This window comes from Spea bombifrons, chromosome 7 (assembly GCF_027358695.1).
Source record: "Spea bombifrons isolate aSpeBom1 chromosome 7, aSpeBom1.2.pri, whole genome shotgun sequence".
Taxonomy (NCBI): domain Eukaryota; kingdom Metazoa; phylum Chordata; class Amphibia; order Anura; family Pelobatidae; genus Spea; species Spea bombifrons.
Window position 1 is genome coordinate 42218072 of NC_071093.1, and position 27897 is coordinate 42245968.

Genomic DNA, 27897 nt, shown 5'->3' on the forward strand with positions numbered 1-27897 from the left:
TTAAAGCATCTCAACAGCCTTCAAAGGAAGTGTAACTAATGGATCAGAGCACGCTGCTGCTGAGCAGGTACCTATCTGATGGATCAGGAGAGTGGCTGCGTGTGTCCAGGATCGGGGTCCGGACAGGTAGAATGCAGATCCCGAAAACGCCTCCTGTCTCTCCTGATAACCCCGTGTGGCGGGGGATCTAGACGTTAGCCTGCGTTGCCTTGGGGACAATACTTAGCTATGATTGGCGTTGCCGGTAGTGGCAGTAACAGGAATTGCTGCATTTTAGGAAATAATGGATGACCTGACCCATTGACCTCCCTTCATCTCCCAGTTATATTTATAAAACGGTGCTAAAAATGGGCTCCCACGAGGCCAACTGTGTTTGGGGAGAATTGGTGGAAAAATATGAGATTTTAATTTATTAGATATCCAATGATCCTAGCGAGGATCTACTGGGAAGTTGCCTTTGGTGCCAGTCGAGGGGAGGCCGCTCTTACATTCCTGACCAGGGTCCAACAGTTGTCATCATGACTTTCTGAGACTGAAATCCCAGGAAAACGGTCCTTTGGAGTAATTTTATAGATAAGCTCATAAGAACTGGGATGAACATCGTTACCCACAAGGCGAAACTTGTTATTGAACTCAGCTCTTCTGCTGTGTACAACATAACTCCCCATAAACATACCAGAAGCGAATTAACAGGAGCCATTGAAGGGTTAATACACCATGCCTGATTCTGGATATTAAGTCCCGAGTCCATTTTGTCGTAGGGTTCCAGATACGTGCGAGACTACGTGAAAACGACATTAAACGGAATTTACAGGAAATACATGTTAACCTTTTTTCCATTTATAGCACATAGATTCAGCTCCAGTGCTCAAGCACCGCTCTCAGACCTGGCTGTATGGGACCTGCCTGCACAATGGTGATCCAATCATAAGGAAGATCCTTTTAACCCTTCCAGTCCCAGGGGATTGCACCAGCCATTGGATTTCAAACAGTTAACTCTAGTGATCTTATAAATGTTAAAAGGAGGCGCTGGACCGGGAACTTACTATATTCATGATTGACTCTCATCACCCTTAGCCAGTCTGATGAGCATTAATGATATTCTGCTTTGATCATCCCAGCTGATGCATTTCTCTCTGGTAGATCACAGTTAAAATACCTGCTTGAATGTAGGTGGCAATACAGAATATCTTTAGCTTTAGCATAGGCTGTTATTAGAACAGTTTGGTTACCGCCATGACTGGCTACAATGGAATCTTTGTGGTGGGCTATTAAAGGGTTAATCTTTAAAGATCCTCAGGGACCGATCGGGTGATAGGGAAGGGCAGTCGGAAATGCGGGGGCAAATAAAACCCTTATAAATTCTAAGGGTGATGGGAGTGGCAGTTCAGCTAGGGTTGCCCAACCATGTTATGAATCATCTTCCCCGACAAAAAAAATGTGGATTTTATAAAAGAAACTAGGGGGCTGCAAAATGACCCCCCCTCCCCACTTCAAAGAGGGGCCTGGTTTTACATCATGTGCATTTAATAGGATCTACGCTTCATCTGCCCCTTTTTCTTTAATGCCTCGGAAATCACATAACTGTGTCTCTTTTTTCCTTCTCTCCTCTCCTCTACCCCCTTCTCCCATCTCTCTCCCCACCCTCTCCTGTGTGCCTGCCCCCCCTCCAAACACTCCTCCTACCCCTCCCTCCCTGCTCAGCCCAGCATAGGAAAATCAGCCAGGAAAGAGAGAGAGGGAGAGAAGAGAGAGAGAGAAAGAGAGGGTGAGAGAGAGGGAGGCCTGTCTGACTGCTGGAGAGAGAACCTGATGGCTTGGGAGGGAAAGGAAGAACCGTGTACCCCCCCTCTGTGTACCCCTAACTACAGAGAGGGGGCATCGTGACATCTTGGATTAAAAAAAGAGAATACAGCACAGACATCTGGTTACAGAATCCCCCAAAAGAACCAAAAGGTAAGAAATACAAGGAGATCCAAGAAAAAAGCATTGCTTTTCAATGACAGCTTTGCCAGGCACCCCCCAAAAAAACAATTAGCTAGGAGGCATCTAATATGATATAGGGACTGGGGGGCTGTTGTGGTCATCTGCTTTTCTGCATTGACTTTACCCTGTTCTTTCAGGAATGTTGGATCGTTTCCCCCAGGGAAGATGGAGACCCCAGGCTTGATGGTGGAAAATACGGCCAAATTGTTATTCCTGTAGAATTTATGGTACGGAACATCGCAGGATGAAAGGACAGGGCAGATGATCGGCTGTGGATGCCACAGGCGCTCCGTATACATTCGATCAACTTTATATAGATCTGCATATGAATGCACGTATCCAGCATTTCCTCACTCTGGAATGATCCGCGTGAGACGTCCGACAGCCGCACTCTCTCCGATAAACTGTCACAGCTCACAAACGCTAGAGACTACTTCGCATGGAGGTACAAATGACTGTTGCCTCCAGCAGGCTTGAAGCTGTCAAAACCCTTCTGTTTGTCTGGTTCAGCAGCGGGAGGGAGCAGTAGTGTTGGTAGAAGTGAAGGAGGGGGGGTCGTTAGAAGAGAGGAATAAAAAGTCTCCGGCAAACTCCATATCGACAACATGGCTTCCCCTGTGAACCAGCAGCTGCTGCATCATACGGAGGTGAGGTGCGATGGTAGCGGTGACTGCAGTAGCGTAACTGTTAGAATTAACAGACAGCACCACCAAGGCCCGTCCAGACGTTGCAAATACAGCATATCGTCCAGTTGCAGCTCGGGAGAGTCGGGGGTTAAGAAGAGCGGGGGTTCTGGTGGGGTTCGAAGGCAGAAGAAGCTCCCTCAGCTTTTCGAGAGGTCCACATCTAACTGGTGGAACCCAAAATTTGACTCCAATAATTTAGAGGAGGCCTGTGTGGAGCGATGCTTCCCACAGACCCAGCGGAGGTTCCGTTACGCTCTTCTGTACCTCTCGGTGTCAGGACTGCTGTGGAGCATCTACTTTGGTGTCCACATGAAATCCAGGCTCGTTGGCCACCTAGTTCCTACCCTGTGCTTCCTTATGGTGTGCCTAGGATTCTTTGTATTTACCTTCACCAAACCCTATGCCCGTCACTGCACGGCAGTCTCTTTGCTTGTCACCCTGCTGGTCTTTGCTTTGACTTTGGCCTCCCAGTTTCAGGTGCTTACCCCCGGAATTGATATTGACGAAGACTCCAACATCACCAACATCACCTCTCTCCCGGTACCCAGATCCTCGCTGTGTCTGTCCCAGGTGGGCAGTTTCTCTATCTGTGTGGAAGTTCTTCTTTTGCTCTACACGGTCATGCACTTACCCCTGTACCTCAGTGCCTGCCTTGGGGTGACGTACTCTATACTCTTTGAGACATTTGGATATCACTTTAGGGATGAGGGGTGCTTTGCCCCATTGGTGGACAGGAAAGCTCACTGGGAGCTGTTGAGTAAAGCTCTACTTCACGTCTGTATCCATGCTATTGGTGTCCACCTCTTCATAATGTCCGAAGTCCGTTCACGAAGCACTTTCTTGAAAGTTGGTCAGTCCATTATGCATGGAAAGGACCTGGAAGTAGAGAAAGCCCTCAAAGAGAGGATGATCCACTCTGTCATGCCAAGGATCATTGCGGATGATTTAATGAAACAGGGAGACGATGACAGCGAGAACTCTGTGAAGCGCCATGCCACTTCTAGTCCAAAAAGCCGCAAAAAGAAGTCTTCCATCCAGAAAACGCCCATAATCTTCAGGCCCTTCAAGATGCAGAGAATTGAGCAGGTGAGCATCCTCTTTGCTGACATTGTGGGGTTCACCAAAATGAGCGCCAACAAATCTGCTCACGCCTTGGTAGGGCTCCTCAACGACCTTTTTGGCCGCTTTGATCGACTATGCGAGGAGACAAGGTGTGAAAAAATTAGTACGCTGGGGGATTGCTACTACTGCGTGGCAGGTTGCCCAGAGCCACGGGCAGATCATGCCTACTGCTGCATTGAGATGGGCCTTGGCATGATTGAGGCGATTGAACAGTTCTGCCAGGAAAAAAAAGAAATGGTCAACATGCGGGTTGGAGTTCACACCGGCACGGTTCTCTGTGGGATCCTGGGCATGAGGAGGTTTAAATTCGATGTGTGGTCCAACGATGTCAACCTCGCCAACTTAATGGAACAGCTAGGGGTCGCCGGAAAAGTGCACATTTCCGAAAAAACTGCCAAGTACCTGGATGATCGTTACTTGATGGAAGACAGTTTGGTGGTGGAACGCGTTGGGCAAATTGTAGCCGCCGATCAACTGAAAGGTAAGGACAACTGGGTTGTTTATTGACAAGTGGGTCCTAAAGAAAGGCCACCCGGCCACGTGGGTATAGAATATTTGGACCTTGTTCTTGATGAGATTGAAAGCCTAGCTAGTGGTGGTTTGCCATGATCTCATGTTCTAACCACGTCTTAATATCCGTAGGCCTAACTATGTTAGTTGCACAGGTCTGGATTGTTTAGGGTTAAATTAACATGTTGTGCAGGAGGATTTGGGTCCTAGAGACATATGCAATGAATGGCCCAGACGGTCTGGAACATGAATACGTGTTTTGTGTTTGTGTACGTGGGGGGGTTCTTTTATGCCACTTACATTCCAGAGTGTCATCTTGCGTTGAGTCTGCTTGGGTTGGACCAACCGCCAAACCGTAATTAAGAAACTTAAATTTAATAACAACAGATGTCTAGCAATTAACAATTCTGTTTCAGTATTTCGACACCTTTTTATAATTGCGACATTAAATAAATAATTTAGAACCATATTTTTTTCTTTTTTTTTTTTTTTTTTGGAACTCCACAAACTTGGCCGGATTATGTGCAGTCGGTCCCCGTTACATTCAATCCGAACCCAATGCCGTCTGAGCCAGTCCTGATAATGTACGGTCAGATAACCCAAACGAGATACAAACCCAGCGATGTCTTAACCGGTCCCTTCATTTCTTAAGAAAGGGAAAATAACGGCAAATCATACGAGCCTTAAGAAAAACCAGACTGACGTCAAAATGATGTCAATTTCTTAAAATTGTAGGCTGTCTTATTTCGGGGAATTTAAAATGATTGCTGCTACAAAATTAAATGGAATGCAACAATTTCAGATGATTTCTCTCTTCTCCGCTGTTAAAAAAAAAAATGACAACTTCAGTGCCAGGGAGCAGAAACCTTTCAGCCATAGAGGGGATCAAACAGCCTGGGATTGCAAGAGTTAAGCTTTACCCTTTATGTGCTGTACAGCAACTACATGTTAAACTCATCTGTCACTCAAACTATTAAAACCCAGACTGCCAGGTTTAATCGGTCAAATTATTTATTTTTAAAGGTTTTTTATTATTATTATTATTATTATTTTTTATTTTAAAGATTTTTTTATTATTATTATTATTATTATTATTTTTTTTAGTATTTATTTTTAAACTTTTTTTTAATTTTGTTGGCTGAGAGTCATGACTGTTCTACTCAGGGGCAAAATGTGACATTGTTTATGGCATCACTTCTGGTTCGTGGGTAGCAGGGGTATCCGCCAGGTTCTTTTCGTGCCATTTTGGGAGATACCACCCCCATTATGCTCAACAAACAATGGGTGTCCCTGTAACTGGGCCAAACGGGAGTTCTGATGAATTATTTTGTACATTCCGATACAATAAAAGTTAATTATACGGCAGCGCTCAGCCGTGATGTGCATTAGCGGGCTGGAATGTACCTTTCGAAAAGGTCTGTTTTGGGTTTTTTTGTTTCCAAAAGAGGATTATCTGTTGGGGTTTTAACAAAAATTTGTAGGGCGTGGGGATCTTCGGCAACTCAGGTCTTTGTGTGTGTGTTGAACCGTATGATGTAATCTGAGCAAATAAATCATCAACAATTAATAAGAGTGATAGCCACTGTCCTTGGGATCTCAAATACAGAGAGGTCACCGAAGCTTCTGAAAGAAGAAAGATCTATTATCTTTTGGAGAATGCAGATGATTCAGCTGACCCTTTTCCCTAAAGTTACTGTCGTATGGTGCAATGCCCAACAGAAAGAGCGGTTGTGCTTGGCTTGGTAGGACCCACGTTTCCACCAGTTGGACCTCATCAGAGTGGGACGCTGGACCACCTGGTGAAGATGATCCTGAAATGAGTGTAGTGGAGACTCAAGTGTCATATATTGTGAGATTTAGTTTTTTAGCACCTCGAGTCAGTCCCTCCGGAAGTTACACTTCCACCGAGTAGCTGGCTTTCTGAAAGTTAACGTTCTAGGGTGACCACTGACCACGTTCTAGTGTGACCACGTCTCCACAATCGCTCGGAACGTTCCTTTCAGGAAGATCCATAACAAGGATCGGACTTTGGCCCAAAGAGCGCTTCTTCCTACAGGGGTAAAATGGAACATTCCAGACAATTGTGGTCACCCTAGAATGTTAACCTTCAGATGAAGTCTCTTGGTGACTTCATTTCTTTGGATTTATTTCCTTCTCCACAGTTCTCTTGGAGGCCACCAGCTGACCTCCACTTCAGGGCGTTGTTTCTCTGTATCACTTCTTACCGTCGTGCTGGACAACTCGTGTCTCCAGTTATAGATGGTCTGCAGCTTTCATTGTGAATGTTCTTGGCATGAGGGCACATGATGCCACGGCTGTTATTTAAGGTGGGATCAGCATTTCTGCTAAATATGGATGGCAGCACGTTGTGTTTATAAAGAGAAGAGTTTGGGGATAAATATGGATTTTTTTAGGCTGGTAATCAGAAAGCTTTTCCTGCACATTCTGTGCCCATCGTTTATATAGAGATCTATGCACGCTTTGGGGTGGCATGAGATGGTATATTCTCTCTTTGTTAAAAGGGAAACGTGCAATTTAATTTTGTTTTTATGAAAAAGCGATTTTTCTTCTGGTTGCCAAGAGTTCCAGGGAGCTGCGGCCTTCTGTAGCAGACGTCGCATCATGCAGGTTTCTGTCTCTTTTTCGGCTTTTCTCTACCTTGTTTACCGTGTTACTCGTTTAGTCCATTAGTCCGACCCCCCCCATGAGGTACCCCCACGAGGACTACATTACCCATGAGCCTCAGCTCGCCGTCTCTCCGTTTAATAGAGATGTATGAGGATTGTTCTCTAGTAACATCTGTAGCTCCAGCTTCATTATATGAAGGGTGCGTTCCTACCTTTTCCGTGACCAAAAGAGGGGCATTTTTATTTATTTTAGGGGGTGCAGCTAGCGATGAGGCGCTGATGAGCGGTTTTAATGTGATTTTGTGACCTACTAGAATGGATGACACGGCACTCCTGGGTGTATTATCAGTACAGATCTGAGTATCTGGCCTTGTGTGTTTTTACACCTAACTTCGCCTAAGGCTATGAACCTTGCAACACCCAAAGGCCCAAAGGTCACCCCTCTTCCCCCCACCTTATACCCTAATCTCACTGCGATAACCAGCACTTACCAGACAGACGACGTACAGACTGGTTGTTTGTTATAACGCACGTGCCGTGTTTTAAGGACACGTCTGCTGAATATGACCTATGGCCTATTTGCTCTGGTTTACCGCTGACGTTAAAGGGTTAATTTAGACGTACACTAGTAAGTTAAAGGTGCTGTTCCGCCTGCTCTCCTGAATTTTAGCACCTTTTTTGAACGTCCCAAACCTCTCCCGGAAAGGGTTATTTAATGAGGTCAAAATTTGTCTAATTTCTTAATTTTGCCGTCTATGATTTCTGTACCATTTTGTTAAAACTGTTTTTTAAACCCGATTTCTAGCCTTTTTTTTTTGTTTAAATGTTCAACCTTTTGTATAACCAAGTGGTAAGAAAAATGCGTATAGCCGTATTAGCCCAAGAGCTAATTAGCCCTAAGCCTTTGAGACCTCAGAGGTCTCTTCTTCAGATGAAAACATCATTCAATTTGAAGAAGAGACCTCTGAGGTAATAAAAGCTTATGTAACGTTCATTTTTTTCTCTCTATGGTTGCCACATAAACACTTACACCACCGATACCTTTTATCACAAAGCTCCCCATGCAAATATTTATAACAAGCCCTGTGTCTTGTTTTGTAAATATCTCCCAGCTATTGACCTGCAGCGGGGCTGTTTACATTTAAACAATGCTTATTTATTCCAATTCATCTGCAGCCGCTGCCGGGGTTCGCTGGAAGAAAAGATACAGGGGCAGTTATAGGGCGAGGGGTCCTGTAACAGAGCAGTGATAGGTACGGGGCAGTTATAGGGCGAGGGGTCCTGTAATAGAGCAGTGATAGGTACGGGGCAGTTATAGGGCGAGGGGTCCTGTAATAGAGCAGTGATAGGTACGGGGCAGTTACAGGGCGAGGGGGTCCGGTAATAGAGCAGTGATAGGTACGGGGCAGTTATAGGGCGAGGGGTCCTGTAATAGAGCAGTGATAGGTACGGGGCAGTTATAGGGCGAGGGGGTCCTGTAATAGAGCAGTGATCGGTACGGGGCAGTTATAGGGCGAGGGGGTCCTGTAATAGAGCAGTGATAGGTAAGGGGCAGTTATAGGACGAGGGGGTCCTGTAATAGAGCAGTGATCGGTACGGGGCAGTTATAGGGCGAGGGGGTCCTGTAATAGAGCAGTGATCGGTACGGGGCAGTTATAGGGCGAGGGGGTCCTGTAATAAAGCAGTGTTAGGTACGGGGCAGTTATAGGGGGAGGGGTCCTGTAATAGAGCAGTGATGGGTACGGGGCAGTTATAGGGCGAGGGGGTCCTGTAATAGAGCAGTGATCGGTACGGGGCAGTTATAGGGCGAGGGGGTCCTGTAATAAAGCAGTGATAGGTACGGGGCAGTTATAGGACGAGGGGGTCCGGTAATAGAGCAGTGATAGGTAAGGGGCAGTTATAGGGCGAGGGGGTCCGGTAATAGCTCAGTGATAGGTACGGGGCAGTTATTGGGGGCGAGGGGTCCTGTAATAGAGCAGTGATCGGTACGGGGCAGTTATAGGGCGAGGGGGTCCGGTAATAGGGCAGTGATAGGTACGGGGCAGTTATAGGGCGAGGGGTCCTGTGATAGGGCAGTGATCGGTAAGGGGCAGTTATAGGGCGAGGGGGTCCGGTAATAGCTCAGTGATAGTTAAAGGGCAGTTATAGGGCGAGGGGGTCCGGTAATAGGGCAGTGATAGGTACGGGGCAGTTATAGGGCGAGGGGTCCTGTGATAGGGCAGTGATAGGTACGGGGCAGTTGAGATGGCTCTCAATGCTGTGTTTCGGACAGTGAGGGGTTAATGTGGCGCGCTGTGTGCTCACCGGGGGCCGTTATTGAGGAACGCTCTCAGACAGCTGCTCCTGTCCGTCCCGCTCTCACGCACTCTCCACAACTGGCCTGGGTCAGTCTGGTGCTGTACAGACAAACAGCCGGCTCAGAGAGACATATACCCACAGCCCCGAAACCCTGCGCAGCAGTCCTGTTAGTGGCTGACCCTGGGACTCTTTAAATATTAACCCTTTAATAGCTCCTCACATTCTGTCGCAGTGACTCACTAATGGTGATAATGACGGAACAGCACATGAAAAAGGCTTAGCTCCATTCACCCTGAAATTGATGTAATATTTTGGATCTGAAACTCTCATCATCCTTAGCTTGCTATACGGGTACACGTTCCCGGCAGCGATTGCCAGCTCTGCGGCACAGTGTGGTTGTTCTGATATGGCTCACGGGGGGGGGGTGTGAGAAGGCTCTGTAGGCCATCTGAGTTAACGGCTCGGAGCTGTGTAACTGGACCCGCATACGTGCGCCCTTATCACGCTCTTACTCCTCTGTCCTTGTACACCAAGGTCCGAAGACTCCCATCTGCAGACGCCCGGAAACGAGAGAGATGGGTTTAAGGACAGAAAGAAAGCGGGTGGAGGAGCCGGGGGACGGATGATGAGGATTGTAGCAAGGGATTGGGAAAATGATGGAAATACGCTTTATAGCAAATTAAATTATTACATTTACAATTACAATATGCAGTAATATGATTTACCCCCCCCATAATAAATATAATATGTATATGTGATAAAGGGTCTTTGGAACCCAGGAGTGATGGGAGTGATAAAGGGCCATTGGAACACAGGAGTGATGGGAGTGATAAAGGGCCATTGGAATACAGGAGTGATGGGAGTGATAAAGGGTCATTGGAACCCAGGAGTGATGGGAGTGATAAAGAGCCATTGGAACACAGGAGTGATGGGAGTGATAAAGGGCCATTGGAATACAGGAGTGATGGGAGTGATAAAGGGCCATTGGAACACAGGAGTGATGGGAGTGATAAAGAGCCATTGGAACACAGGAGTGATGGGAGTGATAAAGGGCCTCTGTACGCCTATGAAGAGATTTCATTAAAAATCATTCGTTTCCAGCTATAAATAGTTATTTACAACATTAACCCCGTCTGCGCTGGATTTCTGATCCATTTCGTATAATTAAATGGACAGAATGTAATTTTCTTTCAAAAACAGACCCCAAACTTTTGAGCGGTTGTGTAATCATATAGATTTTTTTTCCCCGTTGGGATCATCATGACATGATGATGATGATTATAGTATACATGGCCCAGACAGATAACGTGGGTTGCGGACTTTAATTCGACAAACTTGATTCAGCCAATGGCAGATGGAATCACTGACCTCCCGAACTCCCATTGGCTGCCCAGTTTTTTAAATTCAGAACTCTAAAATAACACTAAAAACGCAGAGACAAACTCTTTCAGTTTTTTTTCTCTCCAAAATCTACATGGTACGGTTCGGGACTGTAATGGGTTTTATATTAAGCTATGAAATACGCAGAATTTGTTAGAAACCCACTTTATTTGTTTACCGCGGAAGCAGCGTTTGTAATGGAGGCGGGGGAGGGGACGAAGAGAGAGATTATTTCAGGACAGGAAATGATTACGTAATTCTACTTTTAAATTGGTGATTTTGTTCTGAATTCCCTACTTCTTTTATTATCTGCCCCTATATGGTGGTAAAACGAAATGCTTTGGCTGTGGACTTCAGGGTCATACAGGGCAGTATATAAAGCAGTATATAAAATGCGAGTGACACCAGTAATTAGAGAAATTAATATGCAGATCTCACCATCTAGATTACTACAGAATCAGAATGAACTGGGTAAGAGCTGGCACCTCAGGGGTGGGGTTTATACTAATTGACTTGAGTTACACTGAATAAAGAGGTGGAGCTTATGTGCACGGGTGGGGTCACTTTACTCTTCCTGTTTGGAACATTGAGACAGGAAGACTTCAAGCTATTTAGTTATTCTATTAGGTGGGAAGGCAGCGCTTCCCCTATAGGTCAAATACACGGTTACGGCAAAATGTGACATGATTGAAGAATAGTTTCTGGGGGAGTTGGGGTATTCACCAATATCAGGAATGATGTTTGGCGCGTGTAGTTTCGAGAGTGATGAAATGCTGTATAATTAAACCATAGTTATTATTGGATGATAACGTTATATAAATGATTTTATTTGTCACCCCGGGGTAACCGGCAGCCTTCTGAGGCTTTATTAGCAGTTCCCGTCTTGTCTCCCAGCCTCAAGAGCTGGAGATAATTTCCCGCATTCGGCAGCCAGCTGTTTTGATGCTCTTTTCCCGTAAAACACACCCAAATCCCTCTACATATCGCAATCGGCTCATTAATTTATGCAGCCACATACTTCCCATGTATCCCTATTTAGGAAGGCCAGTCCCTGTTTCCTCACACGATATCGCTCTCTTTTTTTTTTTTTTAGTTCAGAATAATTGGTGGGCAAAACACACAAAATAATTTGTTTAAATAAATTTACATTTTTTAATGTAAAAATAGGGAGCCGATGAAGATTTGGGGACTACGGATCCCATCACACTTAATTCCGAATGACGATGATGGTAGTTTTAGCCCTCAAGGGTGGGTGCCCTAGATGTGCGAAAGTTTGGGTACATCGGGGCCGGACCTGTGATGACCACGCTGACCAAAAAAAACAAAAAACGAAGCAAACATAAGCTACGGACAGTTTTTAATGCATTTTATTCTGTTAAAAGCTTTGACGGCAACAGTTTTCCCTCTCAATAAACCGGTTGTGATAAGCCGAGCACGTTCGGAATGTTCTGATTGGTCGCGTGGCGGGAAGGGGTTAATCGGCCTGTGAACACTTGTGTGTTTGATCGGAGTATAAGTGTATTTGTGTTGTGGTGAGTTCAGGCGGTTCAGACCAGATTTCTGTTATTTCTGTACACACGTGAGGTCAGAGACGGAGGAAACCTCCGTGGAAAGGTACAAGTTGTGTGTCAGTGTGCGCCGCGCAGAGTTTGTGTTCATGTGTATGTTGTGTGTACCCGTCCTGTGTATAAAACGTAATAATAAAAAAAAAAACAACCACGTCGTAAAGATTTGCCCGGAATTGGCAATTGTGGATTCCGCGACGCGTCATTAGTTGAGAAATGCAAAGCGCTGAGGTATCTCCCAGGGCGAGGTGAGAGAATCAGCGATCTTGGCTTGAGGATGCCCAAGGTGCTTGTAATACCCCCATAGTCTTGCCTCCGTCTGTGGGTGGCACTCCGCATGCACAGTACCCAAACACCCATGACTTTTTACACACTCGTTCCACGTCTCCTGCCCAGGCCTTTTGGCCGGTAGGGCGAGACATTTTTTATGATGCCGATATGAGGGTTGTGGCCGTAAAAGCTACTATTTTTTCTGTTTATTTTATGGGGGTTTTTTTCACCATTGTTGACTATTGACTATTGACACCGTGTCGTGTTTTGTACGACGATTACCCAGAGACAAAAATTGTTATGGTGGGAGTGGTGGGCTTTGAACTTCTGGGCCTGTCCAACCTGAAGGAGGACCATGAAAAGCCTTTGGGGGTTCCAAAGCATTGTGGCCTCCAAAGAAGATCCAGTCCAACTAAGTCCAGTAAAGCCAGAACTCTGCCTGGGGAAGAGAGGACATTTTTTTGTAGCTTTCTGACCATCACCAGCGATGGGAGCTCAAAGCTATAAATCTGCTAGAAGAGACATTTAGGGCTAAGATTGGCAGAAAACCACCATAATTGTGCAAATCTCGTTAGCCAGCTGAGAGCATTCTGCGTCATTCCAAAAAAATGTTAATTATCTCCGAAATGATCAGTTATTTCAAAAATGCTAAACGGAATCCGCGTAAACCGGAACGTGGGCTTAAATATCATTTTATTCCTGATTAGTCCGTTGGAATTCCGGCACACATTTTGGCAATCCGACAGCTCGTTTTTTGGAGAGGACATCGTTTCAGTCAATAAGACTCAAGAGTATAGACGTGTGGAGTACCATCAGCCTTGGGTACTCGTTATGGGGCGTTATCAGGAGCGGCTGATAACCTCTCACACTTGTAGTAGTGGCACACAGTCGCCGTGTGTGTTTAAGATAAATGGTATTGTGCGTTGGTTTGTATTACGGATTCCAAGACATAAGACTTGCGAACCTCGAGTCAAGTAATTGAGCATCTAGCATGGGCCTCTTACTTTACACCCTAGATTTTCTTTTAGTGTCTTACAGCCCTTCAGGGTATGTGGTCAAGAATATCTGACTCTCTCACACACCTGTGTTCAATCAGTGATTCGATTTAGAATTCTAGAGGCAGACTTTTTGTTCTAAGGAACTGGTATGGTTAAGCATGGAACGCTGCCGGTTGGTGCATGATGAAAGGCTCATCGCCGGCGTGCCTGAAACCTAAATCTTAAGTCAGTGTAATTCTTTCTCTGGAGTCTTGTCCTAGAACGCACGCGGAGCCTTGCGCTGTCATGTTGTCCATGCGTAGTAACATGCCTTCAAGCAGGGCCTGCGGTGTTCTCTTGGAGAAGCTTGTGGTCCCACCTCACAACCACGTTTTGGTACAGAGCCCCAACTGGTGGGGTCGTCATCTTGATCCGTGACATTATTTAGGGTCTCCTCAGTGCCCGAAGCTGCCCCTCGTTGCCGTTTGAACCCCCTCATTGCTCAACTAGTCTGTGGGTCATCCTTTTCGTCCATGAAGTCCAGTCCATGAAGTCCAGCTTTGTTGATGGTCTGGAGACATACTGTCCATTTTCTGTAAAAGGAGTGATAATCACTCAACTCCGAGAAGATCTTTTCCATGAAGGCGGCGATCTTACTTTGTTGTAAGGTGGAATGTTTAGTTGTTTGCAGAAGGTTGTGCGTTGGCCACCCGCACACGATCGTACCTGTAAGGGTGGTGCCTGCTCGCGGCATCTCTTTGCTTGGAATATTTTCATTGCTGAAGGGCTGCCAGTTAAATAGCTATTAACACAAGTGTTTCCGGGACACACTCCCGACGCTAGCATCTAAGCGAGAGAGCGGAGCTTTGCCAACGCCATCTTATCTGGAGACGCGTATCAACCTCCCTGCCTTGAACTGCTTCGGCTTCTAAAGAATGTTCGACCGAACTTAACAGGAACGTACAAAAACCGGGAACCTGCATAGAAAAGAAGTGGTGACCGAGGTCGGCCAAACGGGACAGTACTAGGTCAACTGGGAAACAATTAGAAATGTTCGGACAAGAGGGTCAGAGGCTTAGATGTACTGTAACAAGGTTTTAGTTTACTGAGAGGTACTTACGTGGAGCAGACTCCCAGCAGAGGTGGTAGAGGGTAATACAGTGAGGGGATTGAGACATGCGTGGGATAGACATACGGCTCCTGAATCTAAGAGGAGACCAACGACTGATTAAGGTTTGAGTCTTTACAGCAGGAGAAACGGGCAGACTAGACGGGGGCCGAATGGGTCTTAACCTTGAGTGGTACTTTCGTGTTATCTGAAAATAGATTCGGTCTCGTAGGACCTATAACGAGCCAGACGCTGATATTTTTAAAAGTATTATTCAGCTCGAAGTCTGTGTGTCTTCAAAAGGAAACGGCAAAGGCGGCACGATGTTACCTTAGGGCATATTAAAGGTTAAAAAAAAAAAATCTTCAGGAGAAGCTGCAGTTCTAGAGCTGCAGTGCACCCCCCTCCCCCAACATTCCTTTAGCTGCTTGAAGCCAATCAGTGTCAAGAAAGTGTTTTCTGTGCATGTGTGCTGGGGGGGTCTCACCGGACCCCTGGAGCTGGCTGGTATATAATTGGCCGAAAACATCTCCTACAAACCAAGGAGCTGGGGGGGGGGCAGGGGGAGAAGAACGCATGGGGCGGATTCTGCAGATAATTATTTAAAGGGGGGGCGGTAGACTAAATCCCGCGACTTCGGCAGACGTTCTCCTGTGGGAAGCGACGGTGAATACGTTACTTAAAAAGTTTCAGGAAATAAATCAAGAGAAGCCAAAGAAAACTACAGATCGGGGGGTTTTCTGCAGCCAAAAAAAACTTGCCTTGGCTCCACCAACTCGGTCACCTCTGCGTAGGAGCTCGGTTATTCACAGCACCCCGCTGCCGCCATTTACCGCAGATTCTGTCCAAGGGACATAAAGTGGCATAAAATGATTGGAATAAACGGCCCCATTCGGCCCCCGTCTAGTCTGCCCGATTTTCCTGCTGTAAAGACTCAAGCCTTTATCAGTTGTTGGTCTCGTCTTAGATTCAGGAGCTGTATGTCTATCCCATTCTTGTTTAAGTTCCCCTCGACACTTCTGCTGGGAGGCTGTTCCACTTATCTACCACCCTTTCAGTAAAGTAAAACCTCCTTACAATACACCCAAGTTGGCCTCTGACCCTCTTGGATTATGACCTGCCTCGGAAATAAGAATAAGACAGCCATCTTGGAAATGCTAAGGTAGTGAGCAGATCGCATGCGAGTGTGTAGTGCGAGGCGTGTACCCTAACTTAAAATATTTAAAAGAAGAAAGGCAGAATAAACACACAATTATATTCAAAGATTAGAGTTGTTTAGCGTTCACGCGTTGGGTCAATAAGCGCTTTGGCGTTCGTTAAATAAAATCTCACTTCATAAAAGACATAAAAGAGAGTCTGGTAACTACAGCCCAGTAAGTCTGACCACAAGGAACGCGTAGTCCAAAGATCTGTTGGCACGGAGGATAATATAAAGAGTATATTTACAGCCCGGGGATTGTGTTAAATTTAGTCGATTGTTGTGTCTGAGTATCTAAGGATACAGATCCGGGTGGAGCTCTACAAGCAGCGTGTCTAAACTTATGCAAAAAACACGAAAAAAAAAAAAAAAAAAAATCATTGTTCCAAAAAACAGAAGCTGTTGCGTGTAAGGAAATTCAGCGGATTTGGACTAACTGATACATTAAGGGTTAAAATGCACGCCAAAGGGAGTTTCCGTATAATATAAATATATATAAAAATTTACAATAGTTTTTAATATTACTTTTTAATATCGTTTTTAATATTTATTTTAAAAAAATAGTTATTTTTTTATAAATAGTTAAGCAATTTTTTAATTTTTATGATTAAAAATTTTGATACATCAGCATTTTTAATATTTGCTCCGAAAACTTGTTAATTTATTATTATTTTTTTAGTGTTATTTTTTTTAACGTCTTCAGTGGTTTTCAAGTTTGTTTAACGAAAAGAAACTCTTCGTTTATGTCATGTCTGCATTTTTTTTTATCTTTTTTACAAAAACCTGGTTTTATTTTTATTTTCTTTGGCGTTATCTTTTTTTTTTAAATGGTTCACATGTTTTCAAGACAAAAACGATCTTTATGTCAATATTTTTTTTATACCTGTTTATATATTCAGAGATTAATTTGGTTTAATTTCATGGTCACGGCTCAGGAATCTGTGCTGTGAGATGACCATTTTCTATTTATTTTTTAACAAAATCTGGAGACTTTGCTATATAATTTACTTAAACTAATTGGAATTATTGATAACTGCTTATTTTTTTTTAAAACTCTTTAATATTATATTATTTAAAGGTGATATTCAATAAAATAAATTATTAAAATAACATTAACCGAGGCAAATGTATTTTAAACCGTTTATCACAAAATTCCATTTTATATTTTAAATATATTTTACCTTTAAGTTAAGATGAAGGGAAATTTCCAGAAACAAGTAATATCTGAGGAAAAATTTTGAGGACCGTCCCCTGAAAACAAGGACATGGCTGTCAGAAATACCCTGAATAGACAAAAAAAGGGGTATTGGCGTCCATTTGTAAAATGACAGCAGATTGTGCAGGGAAAGCTTTTTCGTTACCGAGCAGCCATTTTGAAAATACCCAGCAGACCGTGTATGAGGAGCCATCTTGTAAACAAGCAAAGCTCATATAGGGGCATTACTTTCTAAAAAATATACAAAACCCCAGTATCCCTTGGCTTAGCAGAACACTGGAACGACGAAGGCATTTACCTTATCTTTAGTTATATGTATAGTGCCGTCATATTCCCCAGCGTTGTACAATAGGCATACCTATCGGGGGGGTTCTTGCTCCAGTCTCAGGGGCACACAGTCTGGCGCTGACTTCGTTCTTATTCTACCCCCGCTGGGATCGTATATAAGACTCCCAGTCGGTGCTTTTGCCACCAGTGTGTTATGGTTGATATTCCTGCTTGAATGAAGGTGACTCGATCAAATGTATCTTTAAATAATGACAAGTCAAGGATTCCATGATGACCGGTATTAGGGACGTTTTCATCACATCTGATGAGCCGCTGCATAGAACGTGCGTGACGGGACATTAAAGGGTTACTGTTTAAAGAGTCTCTGGGTCAGTTCGGTTAGAAAGTTCCCAGGTATTGAAACATGTAATAGGATGCACCAAAGCCACTTTATTTGTAAATCCCCGTTAAATATAATAATAGTGATTTCTGTGTCCTTCTTCTGTCCCTTTTTCCCCATTTTTTCCGGCTCAGCCGCCCCCCTTCTGCCATCGTTACTGTCTCAGTGAATCTCCCCCGTCTTTCCTCTTATTCCTCATGTCTGAAGCATCCCCTCCTCCAATGTCTTATTCCCGTTTTTAGCTTTTCCACGCGCTCTCATGCATATCTCCGTCTCCTCTTTGTCTTCTCCGTTGGGTCTCAGTAGCCCAAAAACACCCGTTGGGGGGGGTTAATATCTCTGGATTCTACCGTAGGATAATGGGTAATAATCGACGTTTCTATCTCCATGACCTTCTTCTTCTTTCCTTCTCTTCTTCAACAGGCCCACCCTATACCCGCTGCTCGTCTGTTTCTATCCCCACATGTGATGTTCAGCTACAGCACACGGCCTCGCTATACAAACCTGAAACAGAATTAAAAGCCCAGATTCCTAAAACGTACATTCTTGGCCCTAGAGGGAAGGTGTTAATTGATACAGGAGACGTGCGTACTCGGTTGTGGAATGCGGTCAAGATACAGGAATATGATGTCGTCTTTTGGTGCGGAAGCAGATATTACAAGCGTTTGGGGGGATAAGGGGTCTCGGGGGGGAAGGGAGAAGGGCATTTGGTTGCCCAAATTCTGGTGGAATAATTAAATGTAGCTTTCCATCCGTTAAAAGTATTGATTTTAAGATCTGACTACGGAATGCTGTTGTGGATCAGGGTTCTTGGACCTCTGCTCATGTCCCATCTTGGTGTAGGCTTCTTAGAGCTCTTGGGGTTCTTCAGAACTTTTATAATATTTAAATGGAAGCTGCCAGTTGCCATATCACCAAAATGACTTGCAGGGATGATGGGACTTGTTGTCTCTTAAGAGACTCGGGTATGCATATAGGGGAACAGACAAACAAATACACGGTGCAGCACTCTATTGTATGTGTTTGTCTTCTTCCCCATATGTACTCCTGAGTCTCATCAAGTCCCATCATCCCTCCAAGTCATTTTGGTGATATTCTCCGTGTTTTCTACATGTTTCTATTGGGAGTGGAGGAGTTCCTGCGGAGTATAAGGAAACTATTGTCTCTCGTTATTTTTTATCTGTTTTGTATATCTTTTTACTATTGGAAAAGCCCAGAATGCTATTAGGGATACTTTGTATATAAAACCCACTCATAGTGGTAGTTTTTTTTAAAAGGGTCAGGAAATAACGCTGCAGATATAGAAGGTTTTTTTTTTTTTTTTTGGTAATCTAGGTGGAAAGGCTCACGTTCCTCTTGGTTCAGCGGATGATATCATAGGGGTCTCACGGCCAATAGGACCTCCTGGGTCACTTTTTGGAACAATGAGCTATTCAAAGTAATTCTATTACTGCTTCTCGTAGAGGGAAGTGGGCAGCATATTGTATTTTTTTAATTATTTGTAGTTTAAAAATACTATTCATTTTAGAATAATGGAAGAAAAAAAAAACCCAAATATGTCCGCACTCAAGTGTTGACCAAATCCTTCAGTATCTACTATTATTTTCTTTTCATGGCCCCCCTCTAGAAAGGCGTGTTTTGCTTAGGACTTGATTAGATGGAGTTGGTTAGAGGCAGCGGGAAGCTGTTTGGGTAAGTGCTGCGATGAGTCAATAGCGGAACGCAGCGAGCCCCCACCGTGCTCAGCGAGCCCCCACCATGCTCGCTCTGCTTTTACTGTGGGCTGGAATGTGAAGCAGGGGGTATATTTAGAAAATTTCAGCTGCTCCCCCCGTGGGAGACAAGACCCTTACAGATTGGAACCCATCCTGGAGAGCCTGGGAGAGGCTCATCTGAGACGGAGCATTCCCACGAGAATCCTTAACCCTTTAACTGCTGTGGGGGCTTCAAGACGCTAACAGTAATCACTTGTTATGTGCAGAGGAGGCTGAGTGTCTTCCCAATATGACGGCAACGCAACCATATGCATAATATACCCTACATCTGTTCGTTTCCACCAGAATGGAGCATCCGAGTTGGTTTTGAACTAATGGATGTTTTTTGTTCGTGATTAGGTGGGGTTGGTACCTGGGATGGTCTTCAGGGGCTTTTTGTACTGTAGCTCAGTACATTTGGTGGTTTGGCACAACCAACCGGACCTGCGTGCCAACCAGTATCATGCTAGGTGAGGTCCAAGACTCTGGGTGGAGGTTCTAGTGGCCAAGTAAAGGCCAAAGAAGGTGGAACACATTTTGCAAACGGCCTGGTGATTAGTGATCTCGATCGTAATTAGAATTAGGCTGAGATTAGGTCCCTAGTGAGGTCTGGTCCAAAGGGTTGTAAGTATATAGAGGCAACTATGTTTCAATTTAATTGAATTATGGATGACACAAGTCACGGTTTAAAATGGAGCGGCTTTCAGGATTTCATCCATATGGTCTAATTTGGTGGCCACCGATACGTTAAGTTCTCCTCTGGTCTGCTAGCATTCTAGCGACGTGTTGTAGCCCCCCTACCTTAAAATAAAAACCAACGGAATATACATTAAATAAGGTAGGTGGGAGTTCCAAGTGCAGAGTCAGACGGGAGTAGGGACTAGGCAAGGCTCTGGAGAAGTTTTGAGCGTTAGGACTTTGAGCAGATGTCTTGGACAGTAGTTAGACAGTAATTTATGTTAGAAGGTACTTTAGGTCAAGAGTGGGTTTCTGTATGGAAGGAAGCTTCAAGTGCCATTTTGAACAGAGATCATATCATGAAGAATGACAGCGAGAGGTTATGTCGCGGTGTCCGGGGGTTAACGTTATCGAGTGGGTGAACATCTTCTGAAGGAACGGGTTTCTAGAGGTCAAGATTGAGAACAGAAACCTTATCCCCTGTTGCAGAGAGTCCATAAAAGTCCCACTGAGCCGAATCATTAATCTACCCTACCTTACGTCTCATAAATTCACGTTAAGGAATGTTTCTCGGGAGCTGTGAGTTCTCCGCCGCTCTGTTTATGCTGGGATTTCGGTATGTAGACCCCGCAGGCCGGTGGCTGCCTTTCCTTAACTGTACAGCACTGCGGAGAACGCGCGGCGGGTATCGCTCCCCCAGGACTTTAGTGGTGGGGGGAAGAAAGTACTGCTTCGGTTTTTGGAGGGCAGATGGGCTTGGAGTTTTATATATTGACAAGAGCCGGTCCTGGGTGAAGGGGTTTTATTTAGACTACAGGCACCCCTGGTTTTTTTGGCCCAGAGCCCGTCACGGGTATAGGGCTTTATTTAGTACCACCCCTGGGTGTAGGGTTAAACTAGCAGTGGCTTTAAATGCTTCTTTCCAGAAGCCCAACAACTCTTTTTCGGGGGGCCACTGAGTGGCCGCGTTCCCCTGAGGTCCTGCACCTGTATATTCGTATATATATATATAAGCACACATGCCAGCAATTCCTCTGTAAAACTACGGAGATTCCCTGCCCCCTCCTCAGAGTCCGGCACGCACCCTCCCCGGAGTGCACTCGTTTCTCCGCATTCTGCAGACCGGAATCATCTTGGTTCTGAAGCCAAGTTGGCCCCGTCTGGCCGTGCGAAGGAGGGCGACATCGACCTGGCGAGGATTTGGGGTCTGACGGTCCATTACATACAGCCTGTGTATTGAGTGCATATACTGGGCTTCTATATCTGTATGCTGTATATATATATATATATATAATCCACCCCCCCATACTGTATAGGTGGACTTATTCTATATACTGTATTGACCGGTATATAGTAAAGTTCTGATTCCAGGTTCTTCATCGTTTTTGCAGTTGATACGTTTGGACTTCTGTTGAAGCCCGTATGGCGTTACCGTATGGCGTTACCGTATGGCGGTATATGGACTGCCCGCTCCCAGTATAGGAATGGGGTCGGGATTAGGGTCAGCAGTAGGTTTTATTTTCCGAGGTTTACAGCCCGGCCTCTGAAGCTCGGATTCGGACACGGGGGCCGCTGGTGTTTACTCGGAAATCCAGCACACGGGAATTCTTCCTGGAAAGCGCTTAACCTTCCCGATATAGCCCAGTTCCCTCGGCTCGCCCCGTGTGACGGCAGGGGGCCGCAGAGCACCGAGTTCCTTCTCCGCAGAGCGCGGCGCTGCGTCCTCTCTCCGCAGAGCATCGGGCCGATGACCCCGCGCGCTGCCGATTGATTCCGTTTCTGCAGAGCCTTAAGCTAATGACTCCGTGAGGACTGAGCTAATTCTCCTACATCTGCTGTGCATCACCCCGATGACATAGCGTCTCCAGAACATCTCGCTAATGGTGCCTGGCTCTGCAGAGCATCTCCGAAATATCTTCCGCCCCCCTGCTTCTGCAGAGCATTTCTCCACTAGCCGCGCTGCAGCGTCTTGCGTAACTTTGTTGGAAACCCGCAGAGCGATCCCCGGAGAGGCGCGGGTGCCGTTCAGACATTACACAGACAGGAATCGCTGGGTGATTAATAAAACGTGCCAGACCCCGGCCCCCGGCCCCCCGGCCCATTTCCTTATTTTCACCTTGACATCTTGGGCCATAAAAGGCAGAAAGGATCCCTTTTCTTTGCAGATGGTGAGCAGCCGCTCCCCGGCTTTTGGCTCTGCTTGGCAGAGAAAATATTAACCCCTTCCAGAACTCGATGGGGCCGGTACAGAGTGGCTTCGCTGCCGTGTCCTTGCCAATCTAGACGTTATTGCGGAATAATCAGGGGGGGGATACGGTGATAGAAGACGTTGATGAAAGGCAGAGCCGCGTATCAGTACTGCAGAGCTGTGCAGCGCCGTGTATCAGTACTGCAGAGCTGTGCAGCGCCGTGTATCAGTACTGCAGAGCTGTGCAGAGCCATGTATCAGTACTGCAGAGCCATGGATCAGTACTGCAGAGCCGTGTATCAGTGCTGTAGAGCTGTGCAGAGCCGTGTATCAGTGCTGTAGAGCTGTGCAGCTCCGTGTATCAGTACTGCAGAGCTGTGCAGCGCCGTGTATCAGTACTGCAGAGCTGTGCAGTGACGTGCATCAGTACTGCAGAGCCATGTATCAGTACTGCAGAGCCGTGTATCAGTGCTGTAGAGCTGTGCAGAGCCGTGTATCAGTGTGGCAGAGACGTAAAGTCTATTAGTACTGCAGAGCAGTATATCAGTATTGTGAATCAGCACTGCGGAGTTGTGCAGAGCATTGTATCAGTATTGTAGCACTGTGCAAAGCGGTGTATCAGTAATGTAGAGCTGTGCAGTGTACCCGTGTCGCAGAGCGGTGTACCCATGTCGCAGGGCAGTGTACACGTGTCGCAGAGCGGTGTATGTCTGCCCAGAGCGGTGTACTCGTGTCGCAGAGCGGCGTACCCGTGTCGCAGAGCGGTGTACCCGTGTCGCAGAGCGGTGTACCTGTGTCGCAGAGCGGTGTACGCGTGTCGCAGAGCGGTGTATCCGTGTCGCAGAGCAGTGTACCCGTGTCGCAGAGCAGTGTACCCGTGTCGCAGGGCAGTGTACCCGTGTCTCAGAGCGGTGTACCCGTGTCGCAGAGCGGTGTACCCGTGTCGCAGAGCAGTGTACCCGTGTCGCAGAGCGATGTATGTCTGCCTGCGTGGTCTGAATGTTGGTTGCATTTGGTTGGATTTCTGATCTGTGCTGAAAGTCTAGTTTTGGGGCGCAGAAGTTGCGGTGAGGGTTATAATGAGACCCGTGTGGCATACGTGTTACACAACTGCACGACACGCTTCCTCGCAGCTCCGCACAGATTAACATGCATTAATTATGACACCTGCTTTCCCAGGGAACGTGACACGCGTGATTATCACGATGCAGACACGCCGCTGCGCACGCGGCTCCTGGGACGGTGTATGTGGGGAATTGGTTAATCGGCCCCCGACCCCTGAAGGTTTAAAGCCCAATGGGACGGATTTATAAAGGGCAATTTTTTTAAAGAAGTTGTTTTATTACCTTGGTAACTAAAGGAATGTTTCTGTTTTCTTATTGGTTGCTATGGCGATATGATCCCCATTTTGCACCAAAACTGTCTTTTTGTTATAAATAACACCCGGTATAATCTGATGTTTTGTGCCGCGCTGAGATGCGGAATGATTTCAGAAATAGGGCAGATGTCTGCGGCACAGGAGTGGTTAAGAACAGGAGGAGGGTACATGGGGAGGAGGTAGCATGGCCAAGTGCTTTCGTGTCACCGGGCTGTCAGCTCTTTGACGAGAGGAGGGTGGGAAGAGCGTGTCTGCCCCACACCGGAACAATAACGCGGTGAGCCGAGGGTAATTACACGCTCCGCTTTATCTGTGCCCCGCTCCTGCCCCAAGAGAGGAGGGCCACTTAACCCCTGCCCTGCCGCACTGCATCTCCACTGCCAAGGCCTGCTTAACCCTTACCATGCCACTTGGTGTTTTACTAAGCCAGTAGCCCATAGCCAGCTCGGCGAAGGCCCCCGTCATTCTGCATGCCGGTAGTAGGTAGTACGGTCAGAGTCTATTGCCCCATGATGGCGGTACTTTGCCTGTTTCGTCGTCTCTCCCCTTCAGACACCCCGCTATCCTCCATTCCCCTTTTTGTGTCCCTTTAACCCTTTTATTCCTGCCGCCCCCTTTCCCCCTGCTGTCTGTCTGTCTGTCTCTCCTCCTCCACTCTGGGAAAATCCATCCATCATCGTTAAACGAGAGAAACTCTCCCAAGTGTTCTGGGACGCTCCTGGCTCCTGTCCTGTCCCCCAGCCAAGTTAAGCAGTCACCTCTCTGCATGCGCAGCTTCCCCTGGGCCATTATTAATGAAAGGGTTCGAGGCGCCGCGTGCATCTGGATCAAACTGTTTCAGGGTCAGTGAAGGGTAGAGGATTTTGTCCGTTTTTGATGCTCTCTGACCTTCTATCTTGGTCCGGTTTGGGCCTGTGCTGTGTGCGCTGGACGTAGCAGCCCTATGTGAACTACTGCAAAAGTGCTGCACACAGCAGTGTATCAGTAGGCTGTGTAGTGTGTGTGCGCAGTGCTGTGCAGAGGGGCGCCTCAGTGCTGTGCGCCTCAGTACTTCCTTTCTGGCGCAGAGCGGTGTGTGTCTGTGTTGCAGTCCGGTGCGGAGCGTTGTGCTATATAGAGCAGTGTATACGTTGCTTTACATCTGGAAGGGCAGTTTATCAGAATGTTGCGCTGTGAAACTTGTTGCATTGCAGCACAAAGCGTCAATATGGCAGCGGCAGGCAGAGCAGTGAAGCTGTACCGCAGCGACGGGCAGAGCAGTGAAGCTGTACCGCAGCGACGGGCAGAGCAGTGAAGCTGTACCGCAGCGGCGGGCAGAGCAGTGAAGCTGTACCGCAGCGGCGGGCAGAGCAGTGAAGCTGTACCGCAGCGGCGGGCAGAGCAGTGAAGCTGTACCGCAGCGACGGGCAGAGCAGTGAAGCTGTACCGCAGCGGCGGGCAGAGCAGTGAAGCTGTACTGCAACGGCGGGCAGAGCCGTGTATTTATGTGTAATGAAGCTGTGCGGAGCAGTGCATTTGTATAGCGCAGCTGTGCGGAGCAGTCACACAGCAGAGCAGGGCACCGTTCCACCCGTCTATCCTGATGTGCTCCGTGCCTCCCCCGCTGCTGCACTGTGTGATTTGGCTCTGGGCCTGATGCAGGCAGATGGGCCGCTTATGAATGAAAGATCCACCGGGAATTAAGGCCGAGCCAGGGCCAGTGAAGACCATTGTGCTGCACGCTGCCCCACAGAGCTTACAATCTAGTAACAATAAAGAAGCCAGTCCCTCTCCTCACTGCTGTGCCTTTCACAATTCTCTGTATTTCCTCCCAGTATCTCTTATGTCATTTTTTTGTCTCTATCCTTCACCCGTCTCTGCTTGTCCCCTCCTTGCATTTGTTTTTATCCTCCTTTCTCCTTCCGTCTCTTCCTTTTCTCCCTTTCTCTTCCTCTCTCTTTTCTCCCTTTCTCTTCCTCTCTCCTTTTTCCCTGTCTCTCCTTTCTCTTCTCTCCCTCTATTCTTCTCCCTCCATCTCTCTTTATTCCTTCCGTCTCATCTGTCGGTTGTACCTCTCTCCTTTTTCCCTCCATCTCTCCCTCTCTCTCCTCTGTCATCCTTCCTCTCACCTCCTTTCTATCTGGCTCCCCGCCATGCCCTCCCTCCTCTCTCACTCCCGTATCTGCTGAACGCTTAGGCTTTGTGAAATATACATGAAGACACAAGTGTCCCTTTCACAGCGACAAGCCTTCTTGATACTGAGCCCTGGCCTCCAGACAGCTGTCACCTATCAGTCCTTCTAGAGGACCTAACAGGCGGCTTGCGGCGCACATAGATACGGAAACGCATACAGCGCCATACCTAGACATTCTATAGCACTCTACGCTGTGCCACCTCTATATGTCAACACGTTGCAATACCAGGGTTACGTACGGACCCGGTGCTGTGTATACTGCCCTATATATATATATAGATATATATATATATATATATATATATATATAGATATAGATATCTATATATATATATATATATATATAGATATCACTCTCTCTCTCTATATATATAGATATCTCTCTCTCTCTCTCTCTATATATATATATCTATATATATATATATATATATATATAGATAGATATACATTAGATGTAGATATATATATAACATGAGCCCTATTTATACCACGGTTAAGGAGTGTCAGATTTTCGCTACCACATGCATTACATTAATTTTTTTAAAATTAACCCCTAAAACAAAAGTACATTTTGGTGAAGGTTTAGAAGGTGAAGAAGAATGCCATATGACAAATTAATGTATTTGTATGTTTTTTTTGTTTTTTTTCTAAATGTAACTAATTGTAAAAAAAAAATCTAAATTATAAATTAAAAAAAAATATTATTAAAAATATTTTAATAATAATATTGATATATTAATCATTTTGACTTACCTCCTTAGTAAAAAAGGAGCTATCATTTTTTTACAGAAATTTTCTTTCAAAAATTATTATTAATTATATTATTAATTAATATGTTTTAGCACTCGTAAATCTTTACACAGCTCCTTGTTGGGACTTTGTAAATCTTTGTTTCGGCTCCTTGTTGGGACTTTGTAAATCTGATCTAGCATTAGTCCGTCCATGACGTTAATAGGTACTTGGCTAAGGAGCAGAACTTATGAAACCACATAGGGCCCAGGTTAGCGTAACGTTTTCCTTAATACGATTCAAGTGTCTCTCGGTGTATTTTGCATTGACGTCAGCAGGGTCCCAGGAACACATACCTGTATAAACTCACCTGTGTACCTTCTGTACTAAAATCACAGCCCTGCCATATGTTATAATTTAGGAAGAGTTTTGTGTAGTTTTTTTTTTAGAAGAAAATCCCAATTTTTTGACATTGTAGTGCAGTAACTGCGCTAATTAACCATTAATACCAATAAATAATCATTAATATCAGTTTATTATAGGGACTAATTAAGCAGTATGTATGTGTGCTGATGGCGCCACCTGGTGGCTGCAGTGTGCATTACACTGTGTTTTATTGCTTTATTGCAGGGGGACAAGTAAAACAACATAAAGGATTGTGATTTGCTACATTGAATTTGTTAAAGTCCCTGCAACACAATAGGCATATTATAATTACAAATCAAATACAGAAATAAAAGTCCGTTTCTTTTCTGGTCCTGCTGTTAGGAAAACCTATGAGGCCGAGATTACGTTTATTATTTGGTCGCGGGACTTGCCAGTCGTTGCTGTATTATACAATGTGTCGTGTCTTCTTCAACTCCTTGCAGGTTTAAAGACCTTCCTAATCTCTGGGCGCAAACCCCGTGTTCCGAGCTGCAGCTGTTCTCAGACTCTTCTTCCTGCCCAGGAGGGGGCAGATTCCAGCAGCCCATCGCCGGCGGGCGCCTGCCAAGGGATCCTCTCTGCGGACAGTGCCAGCGAATCCCTCGTGCACTGTGCTCATCCAGAGATACTCAAGGTAAGCCGCTTTCTTTGACCGCCTGGATGGATCCTAGAACGTCTTCATTCTTACATAAAGTTAGAACTATGCCAGGGAAGGGGTTATTTGGAAGGTAAAGGGTAATTACAAATCTGTGGCAGCCGAGGGTTTAAAGCGGGCTTAACAAAAACATACACTTTGATAAAGCATTAAAACTGTCTTGTTTTAGTGTGTCTTATAATAATACATATACGGTTACCTTTCGCTATTGCTTAGATGATACCACGCAGGGCCGGACTGGGGATTAAAGGGCGGCGCTGGCACTTTAAGGCCGGGTGCTGCCCAGTGACGTAAGCCCGGCCGTCA

At 45.8% G+C, this 27897-nt stretch overlaps 1 protein-coding gene across 1 annotated transcript in view; it reads left to right on the forward strand.

Moving 5' to 3' along the window:
• The first annotated feature begins 1728 nt into the window (after nucleotides 1-1728).
• ADCY9 (adenylate cyclase 9) overlaps nucleotides 1729-27897 on the forward strand; it is a 32569-nt gene continuing 6400 nt past the window's right edge. The window contains exons 1-3 of the mRNA XM_053471332.1: nucleotides 1729-1956; nucleotides 2124-4275; nucleotides 27380-27570. Of these exons, the coding sequence (XP_053327307.1) occupies nucleotides 2592-4275; nucleotides 27380-27570 (1875 nt within the window). The 5' untranslated portion in view covers nucleotides 1729-1956; nucleotides 2124-2591. The remainder of the gene's footprint in view (nucleotides 1957-2123; nucleotides 4276-27379; nucleotides 27571-27897) is intronic.